The sequence below is a fragment of the Protomyctophum parallelum genome (assembly GCF_964188405.1).
Source record: "Protomyctophum parallelum genome assembly, chromosome: 15".
Taxonomy (NCBI): domain Eukaryota; kingdom Metazoa; phylum Chordata; class Actinopteri; order Myctophiformes; family Myctophidae; genus Protomyctophum; species Protomyctophum parallelum.
The window spans coordinates 42,478,112-42,491,630 of NC_139710.1; the positions used below are offsets into that span (position 1 = coordinate 42,478,112).

The window sequence follows — 13,519 nt, forward strand, 5'->3', positions numbered from 1 at the left end:
GCATAAGTAACACCTGGAGAAGTTAAAAAGAGTGGTGAACAGTAACTAAGTACCTTTACTTGAGTACTGTACTGTGATGTACTTTATTGTCCAGTACATTTATAGGAAGGGACGGAAACGTACAAAAATACATTATGAAGAATTAACCCCATTAACCCATTAATATTTAAAATATAGTGAAAATAGCTCACAATGTGTCATAGCGTACATGTTGTGAGCTTGTAGATCTGCTATTTTCACAATTTCTGAAAATGTACTTTGTAATCTGTACGTTTTAATACTTTGTCCACTGATAAAATACTGCAAGTTCCAAACAAAATGTTAAATGCATAATTTTTCTTTGCAGGTTATATAACTCCACCACCGGTGCATATTCTCAACAATTCACTTGACTCTTAAAATGGCAGGAAGTTGGAATAAAACATAAGTCAATCGTGTTTACATTAAATGACGTAGCAGTGTGTTCCCAAAAGTGTTTGTTTGAGGGGTGGGATGTGTCAGAGTGCCAGAGGTTGTTTCAATACCCAGATGAAACAACCTCTGTGACAGTGCTGCAAACAGCCTCTGGTCTCTGGCCCACACCACGGTTCACAGAGACGAGAGCTTAGCCGAGGTTGGTGATGTTGGATCTTCCACCGGGAGGAGCAGCGATGCGTTGGGTGTTACGACGAGGAATGTTATCGTCAAATTGGGCACCTGCGATTAAGAGATTTAGACAGCTACATTGACCTTCTGGTAATAATTGGACATCTGCAAATGCCAGGTGATGCAAACACTGGGCAACTCAAGGCTGCGGCAGTTTTGTACTCACCAGACAGACTGAATCCAGACTGGTGAAGGTTACGGACGGGCTGGGGAGCTTGCTGCTGTTGCTGCTGCTGCTCCTGCTTGGCAGGGGAGGTCTTCACCGAGGACCCTGTGGACCTCACTTTGGGAGGCTCAGTCACCTCAGACACTGGACCATCATACTGACCCCTGGGAACTCCTGTCAGCTGTGTCAGCTGTGTCCAAGGCCATTGTAGTTGTTGATTAATTCATTTGGTTAATCTATGCAACTAATTTAGATAATAACATTATGGCAATATAAGGCGATGCCATGGTCATCACAAATTATCAACTGAAATCTTGAATTATGTTAATCCCAGCAGTCAAAATATATATATTTTTAATTGTACAATTTTAACATAATTTGTTGTTTTCAATTAAAAATATTGAATTTGATAATAAGTATTTTCATCATTTATACTCATCACTCCATATATGGAACACTATACCCGGTAGGCTCAGCTGATTACAATGTGGAAAAAGGACTCACCCTGCTGCGTGCCTTTATCCTCTTGTACACATGGTCAGGGAAAGGCCTGCGGCTGATATAGCGCCCGCAGCCCTCTGTGGTGTGAAGGTTACCTTCTTCAAATACAACCTTGCCCTGGCTAATGACCACCAGAGGACCTCCACGCAGCTCAGTGCCCTCAAATATGTTATACTCCACAGCCTGTGGGGGAGAAGTGAAGAACTCTGATGATAGAGATGTGAGAGAAGGGTGGTAGGCAAAGGTAAGACAAAGAGGTTGTCCTGTGCACTGTCAGGGCCCTATTACGTCTTAATTAAGACATACAAGACCACCAGGTCTTATGTCTTAACGTAACACGTGGAGGCGTGGCCAATGCCATTTTGCTATTATTACTGTACCAAACATGCGCTACACGGTAATCAGCACTGAATTAGTCATGGGTGTGGTTTGGACGTTACTTGAATCAAACCAATCCAAATCCAAACCTATCAAAGCAATCTGTTGCCATTCCGCTATTTTCTGTGCGTTAAGTGGTGAGATCAAAAGAGGAACGTAAGAAACATTGCATGCATGGCCATCATCATCACCGTAACCATGAGGAGGAACAAAACAGCAAACGTTTGTTAAAATCTAACCAGGTTGTGGCTCTTTGCTGAGATGATCTTGGTAACATCTGGATCCCACAGCACAAGGTCAGCATCAGAGCCCACGGCAATGCGGCCCTTGCGGGGATACAAGTTGAAGATCTTGGCGGCATTGGTGCTCGTCACCGCCACAAATTGGTTCTCATCCATCTTACCAGTCACCTTGTGGGACAGAGGATAACGTTTTAAACATTACATGAAATATATTTTGTTAATCCTAGTCAGTAACACCCAGGTACAGCACACTCGATAATAGGAACCTTGTAGAAATAAGTACAATCCTGAGTGCTAATTAAAACCATTAAGCCAATTTTATACTTCATTGTATGACGGTGTCACATGGCAAATAATGCCGACCTACAAGCTGCGACGCATTTTGAGTTTGTAGATGTGCTATAGAGGGTATGTGCGTAACATCATCATCATACCCGGACATTATGTGGGAACGCCTACTGAGTGGCAAAAAAACTACTTTCTGGTCTTGACAGCCCATAAATCCAAACAGAAAAGTCCTATCGGATTACATTAAACTACGTTAAACTCACTCATGTTATGCATGCACATACCTAATGACCTTCCCAAATTAGGGATGCCAGGTTGAAAGTGATTTAACAGCCACGCAGGATTTCACTGTGTGCTAGTGCTGCACGATTCTTGCTCAAATGTGAATGTGAATTTTTTATGATCAGTACTTTATTTTAGATTTTTTACAAACACATAAAACAGAAAACCTACAATACAAACACAAGCAACAACAGCAGAGTACGTATTCATGGATAGACAATTAAGATAGATAAGATAAACAAATAAAAATAAAAAAAAGGAAAAAAAAGGAAAAATCAAATTAAAATGTGAAAATAGTTTACATTATTTACACGACCAAACACAGCATCATCAACCGTATGCTCAAATGTGAATCTTGATTCTCCTTCACAAGAATTGAGATCATGATTCTCACACGATTCTCATTTTAGAGATTTACTAAAATGAATTGGACCGCCAATGCACGATTCTTCACAATTCTTCACAAAATGAGATTGCATAGGTGTCTGAATCTAGAGCTCGATCGTTTCTTGATGAATTGTGCAGCACTACTCTGTACATGTAGGTATTCTCCTTTACCACACATTTGTCCCAGATGATGGACAGCCTCTCCTCAGTTCCATTGGTACCCTGTGGGATCATGGTGAAGTCCTCTTTGCCCACAGCACGCTGAGAGGTGTGGAAAGTGCAGTGAGCACTACCGCTGACCTGCAGGTCCCCACTGGAGGGAAACATAAAGAAGTACCGTAATTTCCGGACTATAAGCCGCACCTGAATATAAGCCGCACCAGCCAAATTTAGGGAAAATCCCATATACAAGCCGCACCGGACTATAAGCCGCACCGGACTATAAGCCGCAGCTATGTTAGCTCAGAGCCTGAGATGGCTCTGCGTTAGCTGTAAAAATCCATAGATTAGCCGCACCGTTGTATAAGCCGCAGGGTTCAAATCATGGGTAAAAAGCTGCGGCTTATAGTCCGGAAATTACGGTACTAACTGATTCTCCAAGAAAGGTTTCTGCGTTTTAGATTGATTGAAGTGTATAATTTACCCTCATGGGTAAATTTACCCATAAATACACTACTTTACAATTCAAGCGTGTTTGAATTACATACAGGGTAATACATTCCAATATATTACAGATCAGATTCATACAGTGTTCTATCTTCCTTCCCAAGCCTGACATATACAATTCTCCACAACAATAGCTACTTTCTTGAAACATAGCTCAAGTTTCTCATAATCATCCAATTCAAAGATATTAACATAAATGGAAGACACTAAAAAGCCTCTTATGTCACTCATAGATCGGGCAATGCCAATAAAACCAACTTCAACTACCGGTACAAAAGCTGTTCTTGAACTCCATACTGACACCTATTGGCAAAGGTGCAGCTGAGCTTTTAGCATTTCTGAAGTGAACCATATTAGCCTGGGATCAATACCATGGTCTGAACCATTAGCCTGGGATCAATACCATTTTCAGGTTTCCGATCCAGTCGGAGCGGAAATAACTTTACGTCATCGTCCAAAATTATTCCTCTAGTTTAAAATTCCTCCACGGTGGAAAGCCAGGTGACGTGAGGTTATAGATACAGTACACGTAAATACTAAAGAGCAAGCCGTGCCTCCTAATGCCTATTTGCCACATATACTGTATGTCTATTGAACATTGTTGATTTTGACAGCAACGTTTGATTTAGTTTAGCCATAGACCTTTGAATTAATATTCTTTTTACTTTTAGTCATATTTTAGTCATCTAAAATGTTTAATCTAGTTTAATGTTAGTCGACTAAATATCATACGATTTTAGTCGACTAAATCTACAGTTGATTTCGCCGACAAAATGTATTTTGGCAGCCCTTGATAGCGTCGTAATAGCCAATCTAGACTATAACAATTTGAATCTTCATCTTGTGTGAGCATATTACTTTTATTTTAATTATTTATTTAATTAATTCATTAATTTAATTAAAGAAAAAAAAAAAGTCAACCTCCTTTCAGCTCTTATAGAACAATATAGATATTGAGCACTGTGAAGAAATGTCATGTGCAACTACGCCACCTATTGGACACAGCTATGCTGAATGATACAAACAATACAAACATTACAAGCACCCTGGTAAGATGAGTTGATGACAGTAAGTTTGAAACATGGCTGGGTGGATAGAAAAGACATTTACCATGGTGATTGAGCTATAATTAGGACCCTGTCACTGGAGCACCTACCAGGAGAGCAGAGAGTTGAGGTAGTCGGGGGTGGTGGGATCTGGACTTAGTGGTGGAGAGGTGACGAAGGTTGCAGCTTTAGCCCAGTTCTTGCTCCAGTAATGGGTGCCGTCAGTTCCCAGGCTTGCAGAGATGGGCTCTCCATAAACCACAGCACCTATTACAATAGACAGGCCACACATGGCCCACGCCCCAAGTGTCAAAATGTCAAAAGTCAGACTGCATAGAATTGGAGCAGTGAAGAAAATGGAGCCAATTTTAGTTTAGTTTTTTTCCATTCTCCTCACCCCTTTTCCTGGCAAGGGCAATGACATCAGCAGCACTCTTGCTCATAACCTTGGTGATGTAGAGAGGGCAGTTTGTCTGATTGGCTACGGTGACGGAGCGGTTGACTGCCTCTGCTTCCACCTGCAAAGCAGGACAGACCACACACAAATTAAGCCAGACACCTATTTGGCTGCCATGACATGACATGACCTAATTTGATTCTTACTCAAATGTAACGCTAAACAATATATTTACATGCTGTATCCATTATCAGATTACTTTTTTCTTAGGTTGGAGTTTTTAGGCACTTTAAACCTCTGAGCTGTAAGAGAGGGCAGGTCAGACTTCAGAGATTATATAGAGTATCGTACCTCCTCTGGACGGCTAAGCACGTGGCCCTCTGGACCAGTGATGCCCAGCTCCATAATGCGGCGCTGCTCCTAAAGACCCAAAATAAGAACAATTGTATTACGATTTTAAAAAGAAAGAAGATATTATATACATATACAGTATAAACGCAATATTCTTTTATTTGAATGATTTTTTTTTACCTCAGCAATGATATCCCCATTCTCAGCATGGACCTGTGCAATGGCTCCAAGGTCTCGGATGACACTGAAGACGTCATACATCTATAGAGAGTGAGTGTATACAAACTGTGTCTCAATTCTACTATATACTAATATAATAGAGCACCGAAGTCTGACGTCACTTTCAGTAGAGGGCGTCTGTCCCCAGGTTCATGTATTTGTTTAGTTGCATTGAAATCCCCATTGAGGCGATTTGAGATCGCCTCATATAACAACTGTGTTTGAAAAATAAACATGTCACCCCGGCCGCTTCACTCATATGGATATGAAGAATCAACTGACTGAGAGAAAACGCTAATGTTACTGCTACTGAATTAGTTAGATTTTCGCTAGAAGCAGACTGTATCATATATGAGTGACTGACTGTTGCAAACGATACAGAGACACCTTCCCGACAATAACGCCGAGACAGCTTGTTTATTTTTGGACCACAACGCTTATAGTAGACGATATTAAGATCACCCCATGTTATTCTCCATAGAGAAATCACTTCCGCGAACCAGGGGAATCGTCGGGATGAGCGAGTTACGTCAGGACTTCGGTGCTCTATACATTAACTTTTTTATAGTTAGTAGATATACCATTTTTTGTTTTTAAAGCTTTGGGGTATTTTGTTTTGTAATAATTTATGTTAATTGATGATTTCTAGTAATATGCATGTACCACTATTTGGACTAACAATGATACAGGTCTCTTCCGGTAATCATTATACCACAAATTTCAAATTCAACAGTGATATATACGTAGCATATAGCTGTTTTTTTACAGTCTTTTTTTGAGGCAGCATGAGTTGATTCATTTACTCCTTCCTTCCTTCCACGTTGTGGGGCAATGGTGTCCATCAACACCACGCTTAGTATGTACAGTGCTGAATGTAGGCATTTGTAAGTAGCGGGAATTATATTTTGCCGTTTTTCATGGCGGATTGTCGTATAGAATTGTGACATAAGGATAGTCTGGTCATTATGCAAGTTAGCCTGCCAACGTTTAAGAAAGCTAAGCAGCGGAGAGAGAGAGACAAGAGAGCCTCCAGTGTCCATTTGATAGCGATACATAGCCAAGCATACCTGAGTGTCAGAAAGTTGGAAAATATCCTTATAAGCCAAATAGACCAGGAAAGAGTTGACACCTGCAGATAGAAAATTACAGAAAGCAGCCAAGGATAAAATAAGAAGTGCAAAAGGATGAAAAGACAAAGAAAGTGGAAAGTAAAAACAGAAGGATATAAACCACAGAGCAGCAAAGTTAAGAGCGAGTAATTTAAGCTCAGCACAAAGATTTTGCAATGTTAAATTGAATTAGAATCAGGAGAATCAACTTTTGGGCTGAAACTATTAATTATTTTCTTAGCAATTATTCTATCAACTTTTTGGAGTAATCAAATAATCGAGAGTATTTTAGTTTTGGTTTAATTTTTAAAATATCAACAAATCGATGGCAAAAACATTGTAATAGCTTTTTTACAATCGATTAGTCTGATACTTAAGCTGTATTTAAATTCTACAAAAACAGCGAGCAATAGCAGACCTACAAGCTCACAATGCGTTGAATCACAGAGCGTTCGGAGATTGCCGATCTGCTATTCTCTCTATTTTTTGAAGATTTCGACTACAATTTAAAAATGTCTCCCCAAAATCAATGATTTTTATTCAGATTGATTATCGATTATTGTAACCCTAGCCTCGGTACCAGGCTTTCATGTTTGTTGGTGCAAAAATTGAAAGCCTGGAGGAACGCATTGGCCGCTCTGGTCTAAAAGTGGGAGTCAACCCTTCCGGGTGGGCGTCGCTCCAAATGATGTGACGTAGCGCTGCACTAGGGGGGAGAGGAGGGGCCGGGGGTGACGGACAGATCGATGAGATATAATCAGGGGGTGCGCAAATCTCAGCCGCGACCCGCCCCTCTAGACCAGAAACCTAACACGTTAGCTCAGGCTATTGTAACCCTAACCCAATAAATCCTTTTTGTACATTTTCTTGATCGTAATCAAGATTTTATATGTTTTTATTTTACGTTTACAGTCTCAGTAAGAACAGATAAAGCCATGAAAGCAACCCAAGCAATAGAATTCTATAGATTGTAGTCCTACAACCCAGAAGTGATTTTGCATTGCTCTACCAAAAGGATTATGAATAGTATGTTGAATTGTGGAGATTATCTTGTTGAGCCAATTGTGAATATTAATAAACCTCAATATATCCATAATCCAATAAAAACATTCCATGGAAATATCTGATAACTCAATGTCGGCCAACAAGAAGATGTGATCTCTAGCAATCTATTAACCAAACCCAAAATATTGCTGTCACAATTGTGTAATTTGTGCTAAAAGCATTTTACAAATAGCAGCTTTCCACCAGAGGATAAGTGATTTCAATTAAAACAATTCCTTATGTCAATGTTATATGGACTCCCATAAATGTATTTATTTAATTGTTTATTTATTGTCTCCTGTTGTATTTTCTGTCTGTAATTGTGTTTATATTATATTATAATTAGGCTGTTGCCTGTCTTGGCTAGGACAGTTGAAAAGGACATTTTTTAACTAAATAATTTAAACGATCCTGGCTAAATGACAAACTGTGTCAGCTCAATAGAAGTGTGTTCAGTCATGTGGCAAAATGCTGGTTAGGCTATATAATGTGTCCTGGTATGAACTCAAACGGTTGGGTGTATGCATTAATGTTGATTTTGACAGCAAATTTTGATTTAGTTTTAGTCAGTCTTTTGAATAAAAAGAACATTTAGTTTTAGTCATATTTTAGTCACCTGAAATGTTTTACTGTTAGTCTAGTTTTAGTTGATCTACAGTTGAATTTATCGCCAAAAATGCATTTTGGTGCGCCTTGATGGCGTCATAATGGCAGATTTTACACTTGGTTGCATGCTGAAAATAGACGATCTACTACAAGCTCACAACACACACGACACGAGCTTGTACATCTGCTATTTTCAGAGCGTAACACCCAAGTGCAACCGAACATGAAATGATCTCTTCTCCACTAGTCCCACCCTAACAACTAGTTTTTATTTGTTGACGAAATTGTCAGTATATTTAGCCATAGTTTTAGTCATCATGGCTTAATTTTTATTTTGTTTTTTCAGTGGAAAAAGCTAGTCGACAAACATTTTTCGTCATAGTTTTAGTCGGCGAGATCAACACTGGGAGTATGCATACCATGGTCCTTCACCAGGCTCTCCATCTCTTCTTGGACACCCTTATGCCACTCAGTGATGTCCACGTGCAGCGAGTAGTCGCAGCACGACTTGCTGTCTGCCCACTCCCTCCACTGGTTGAAGGCTGCAGTTAGACCCACACCAGGCTCTGGCAGCACATGGTCCACTGGAAACAAGAGATGATCAGTACAGGTGGGATTTGGTGTGCACGGTCCACAGTTATAATGCAATCACACGCTTGACATCACTGCACATTTGCTGCTAGAGATACTGTACGTGTTTCAGTAAAGCTGCTTGACAATGCCCCTTGATTGAGAAATGCTAAGAGTTCCTTTGTCTTGAGATTAACCACTTAAATCCTATATACTTAGTTAACCGGAATCCCTCATGGGACTATACTCTCCTCCATTTTTCCCTCTACACCAAATCTGAACCAAAATGGCCATTGTGAGCTTGTAGATTGGTTATTGGCACAATACTAGAGGAAGCGAGAACAACGATCTGGTACCACCCACTTTCAAAACAAACATATATAAATTAAATTCTCCTTCTATAGCACTGCCACCCAAGTGTGGAATGCCTCCCTCAAAAAATGCAAATCACTGGCATCCTTTAAAACAGGCCTGAAAATCCACCTTTCAGCAGGAAAAAGGGAGAGGAAATGATTGCTCCTCCCTTAGTCAAGTCAAGTAACTACCCCCCCACCTGATGTTTTCCCCAACCTGTAGATATCTTTTTTTTATTATAATTACTTTTTATGATGATTTGAATTTTGTTGTTATTTTTCATGTCATGATTATGAATTGAATAACCAGGACCTGAATAGAAACAAGACCGCAAGGACTTTTTTCGGTGATCCTTTTGGACGTGTGTTTGTACCGTTTACATTTCTGCTAATAAAGTATTCAAGTATTGAATCAATCAATCAATCAATCAATCAATCAATCAATTTTCTATGAACGGTGGCCCCGAGTATAGGGACGTTTGGGTTCTATACATACTGATCATGGTTGTTCCCCCAGCTAATGCTGCCCTGGTTCCCTGGTAGAAGTCGTCTGCTGAGACCATGCCCCGGTCGGGCATCTGGAAGCGTGTGTGAACATCGATTCCCCCAGGGATCACCATGCGCCCATGGGCCTCAATGATCTTCACTCCACCAGGGACAATCAGGTTGTCTCCAATCTGCCTGAAAGAGAGACAAGATAGATGAAAGATTTGAAAATGAGAGGCGAGTGGCTTTATGAAAGAATGAGGAAGATGGATTCAGAGTTTAAGATGTCGAATTAATTACATGAGGTCTACTGTAGGAAGAAATACATCTTTGTCAAATCTAGATAACAAGTATTCCTCATAATGAAAAGGTATATCAATATATAAAAACAAAAACTATTGTCACAGGCTGACAGCATATTATAGATCAAATGCTGCTTGTAATGCTGGTAGTACAAGCTATCACTAATTTCATTTCTTTCTTGTTTCTTAAGACCGAGTCATTTGCGCTTGGCTGGGTTATTTACCTTCAAGTTCACATTCTCAGCTAAATTATTTATGCTTTGTATTTATTTATTATGATTAATATTATTAATATATGTTTGTTTTGCTTTTCAGTTGATCAGTGGCATAATACCTCAACTACACAGGCAAGGTGTGAGCATTCTGAAGGCGATATCACACGACAAACTGTCCTGATATGGAGTGTCGGCCATTGCGTTGAGAGACGTACCCTGAACCAATCAAATAACCAATAAATAGTAGCATGTAGATCTCCACCAATAAAAGTGTTTGGGGCCACAAAGATTTGCTCAAATAGAGACTCTAGTGAGATTTCATTGTTGGCTCACTCGCATCGCTGACAGTGTAGAATAGGTGTTACCCAGCAAAGAGAGGAAGTCACACACTCCTGATAATTAGGCTATCAGGTCACATTGGACCACTAATAGCAGCAGTGGCAGTATTTATAGTAGCCTACAGGAAAATTGTATGCATCATACATAGCACTGCTATTACCACCTAATTAAATCTGCAGGGTTCAAGAAAACGAAACCACAAAGGAATGTGATGAAAACTTACTTTATGACTCCATCCTCCATATAGATGTCTGCCAGGAATGACTGATCATCATTAACTATCTTCGCCCCTTTGATTAGGAGACGATCACTCTAAAGAAGGAGGTGACAGTGAAGTCTAGTACACTGTTCAATACATACAGGGGTCTTCAATGTTTTTCAGGCCAAGGACCCCTTAGCTGAGAGGGATGAAGCAGGGACCCCCACTACCTATTTTATAAAATCAAACATTTTCATTGATTTCATAGATTCATAGACTTGTGAAGCGTAATACATGGAAAAGTTGTACTTGTACTGTTCTTTCCCAATACACCAAACCACTTTGCCAAAAATAACCAATCTACAAGATCACAAGCTTGTAGATCTGCTATTTTCCCTTTAAAAAAAGGGTTAAAGTGGTTAATGTAAAAAAACAGTTCATAACAAACAAAGATTTGGCGGCTTCCCTGTAGTAACTCTGAGGAACCCCTAGGGATCCTGGACCCCCTGTTGAAGACCCCTGCATTATGAGTAACAAAAATGCAAGACCAAGACCATTATGGAGATTGTCTGAAGTTAGGAAGAATCCCACCAAGACATTGCTAATAAACATTATATTGATCATTATTGTTTACTACTGTAACTGGAGAACCAGCTATCCCATGTAGAAATTATGGAAAATGATCACTGGGCCAATGTGGTTCATTCAGAGACAAATTAGACAGTGCTTGAAGAGGCAAGGATTGATGGAGGACGCAGAATGGATGAATGATGGAAGAACAGTGTAAAATAATAAAATGAGTGGGAAGGAGAGCACAGCAGGTCTCACACGACCCTCCTATGAGGCCTCAGGAGAAAGCACCCAGCGAAATGTTCAGTGCTCATTTACCGGTAACTCTGAGAAGACCAAAGTGGACTCATATGGGTGGAGGTGGCGCAGCAAATGAAGATGGAGCTTTACCCGATCCCACAAGACGAAACATAACCTAAGATGAGTGCAATGTAGTCCAGTCACTAATGGTCAGGGTGGATGGACATAGAGATGGGGCTTATACATTAAATGTGTTCAAGCACTGGATGTATTGATGTGATCGAATAAGCCATTATTCCAAGTGGGTCATGAGATATAGCCTAGCTCCAAATTTAGATGGTTTCGGTGCCGTCTGTGTGAACAAAATAACACTGCTGTAGAACAAACTCTAAAATGTCAATTACAGGATGAATATTTAATATATAATAGTTCAATATAATGCACATTATGTAAACTGCCTTCTTGTTGAAATGTGCTATACAAATAAGCTTGCCTGCAGCCTTACCCTGCCTTACAATGTAATGTCTTTCTTTAAACTAATATCCTCATGGTCCTGAAGTGTTTAAGTATAAACTATCAACATAACAAGTCAATTATATCAATGTAGGCTTTTCACTGGTCAAAATGCCCTAGGGGTTCAATACACTATTATCATAAAATGAATTGCATAAAACTGCTTGCTTGTTTTGTATTATCATCATTAAATCCATTATTTATGCTTAATCAAGTAGAAGCATGTTTGAAATTGAAACACACAGTAGGCCTATAGTACCATGCCGTCTATGACACCATCTTTGAGGCCAGGTAAGCTGAATTAACTTGGTCATGACTTGTGATTGTTTAGGTAGGCTACAAAACGTACTTTCAAAATCCAAACTATGGTCTGAGTGCAAGGAGCTTGCTGGCCAGTTCACTGTAGGCCTATCTACTGGCTGCATATAAAACATCCTTATCATTGGATGAAGTTCCAACAGCTATAGTATTTACAAGAAGAAATCACTGCCTATATGTTAGTGTCACAACATCCATATAGATATGCCTCCTATACTGAATTGCCTTCACCTTTAGCTGCATGCACTCAGGCTATAAATGCTTTATGATCACAGCATAAAGCAATGGGCTATGGTGGATGTTCCTCAGCGTGACCTACTTTACAGAAGAGGTTTTACTACTTTTAACAATCATGATGTCCTCCGGTTGATAGGCCTAAATGCAGTGCCTTTGTGTTGGGTTCACTGAGCTGGCTTAAATTCCTCAAATAAAAGCAAGGAAATTGCATGAATTATAAATACGCTCAGGTAATGTGTTATAGGACCTGGGGAATGGGGATGGCAACGCAAATCTATTTTAACTACAATAAACGTTAATTGATGCAGAATGCTTGATGACCATGAAGATCACTGTGCAAGCTGAAGCAGGCCAGCAAAATTAGATGCGATAAAAAAAGAAAAAGCCAGCTCGAATGTATGTTGCATTACATGAACAATGATAACAGCTAGAAACCTGCGTTACTTGCTGTTAGTTATTATGTTACCAATTAATAGCATGTGATAGCATGCAGCGATGTGAGCCGATGATGACAGCATGCAGCATCAATGAATGACTGAATGAATGGATACAGACTTGGCTAACGTTACTATAGTAGCATGATTTGATATTTTGCTGCATTTCGTTTAAAACATCGCCAGTGCAAAAGAAAAAAATATATATTGCGACATATAAAAGCATACAATACTCACTGTAATGCGTGGAATGTTTTTCTTTCCCTGGTAACCCGACATTTTGACGACACAGCTGTGCCTTAAATTGCCTCCTGGCTAACGTTAGCTACAGTACCAGTGAAAGGAATGGATGCTCTGCTCAGTGCCTGGATGGATGGCCAGTCGACGCCCAGGGCAAATTCACACTGCAGTAGGCT

At 39.9% G+C, this 13,519-nt stretch overlaps 1 protein-coding gene across 2 annotated transcripts; it reads right to left on the reverse strand.

Moving 5' to 3' along the window:
* Window positions 1-575: 575 nt before the first annotated feature.
* On the reverse strand, window positions 576-13,382 carry dpysl2a (dihydropyrimidinase like 2a; the record flags this gene model as incomplete). 2 transcript variants are annotated; one of them, XM_083783596.1, is made up of 14 exons in its annotated part: window positions 576-696; window positions 812-1,001; window positions 1,316-1,495; window positions 1,930-2,100; window positions 3,061-3,202; window positions 4,712-4,868; window positions 4,999-5,119; window positions 5,350-5,418; window positions 5,530-5,610; window positions 6,636-6,697; window positions 8,747-8,911; window positions 9,747-9,931; window positions 10,816-10,904; window positions 13,341-13,382. In XM_083783596.1, the coding sequence occupies 14 exons, from the start codon at window positions 13,380-13,382 to the stop codon at window positions 605-607; spliced, it is 1,746 nt and encodes a 581-aa protein (XP_083639722.1). In that variant the 3' UTR covers window positions 576-604. The 2 variants fall into 2 exon arrangements, with proteins under 2 accessions (XP_083639722.1, XP_083639723.1); XM_083783597.1 differs by lacking the exon at window positions 576-696 and having other exon boundaries at window positions 864-1,001; window positions 1,316-1,518.
* Between the last annotated feature and the right edge of the window lie 137 nt (window positions 13,383-13,519).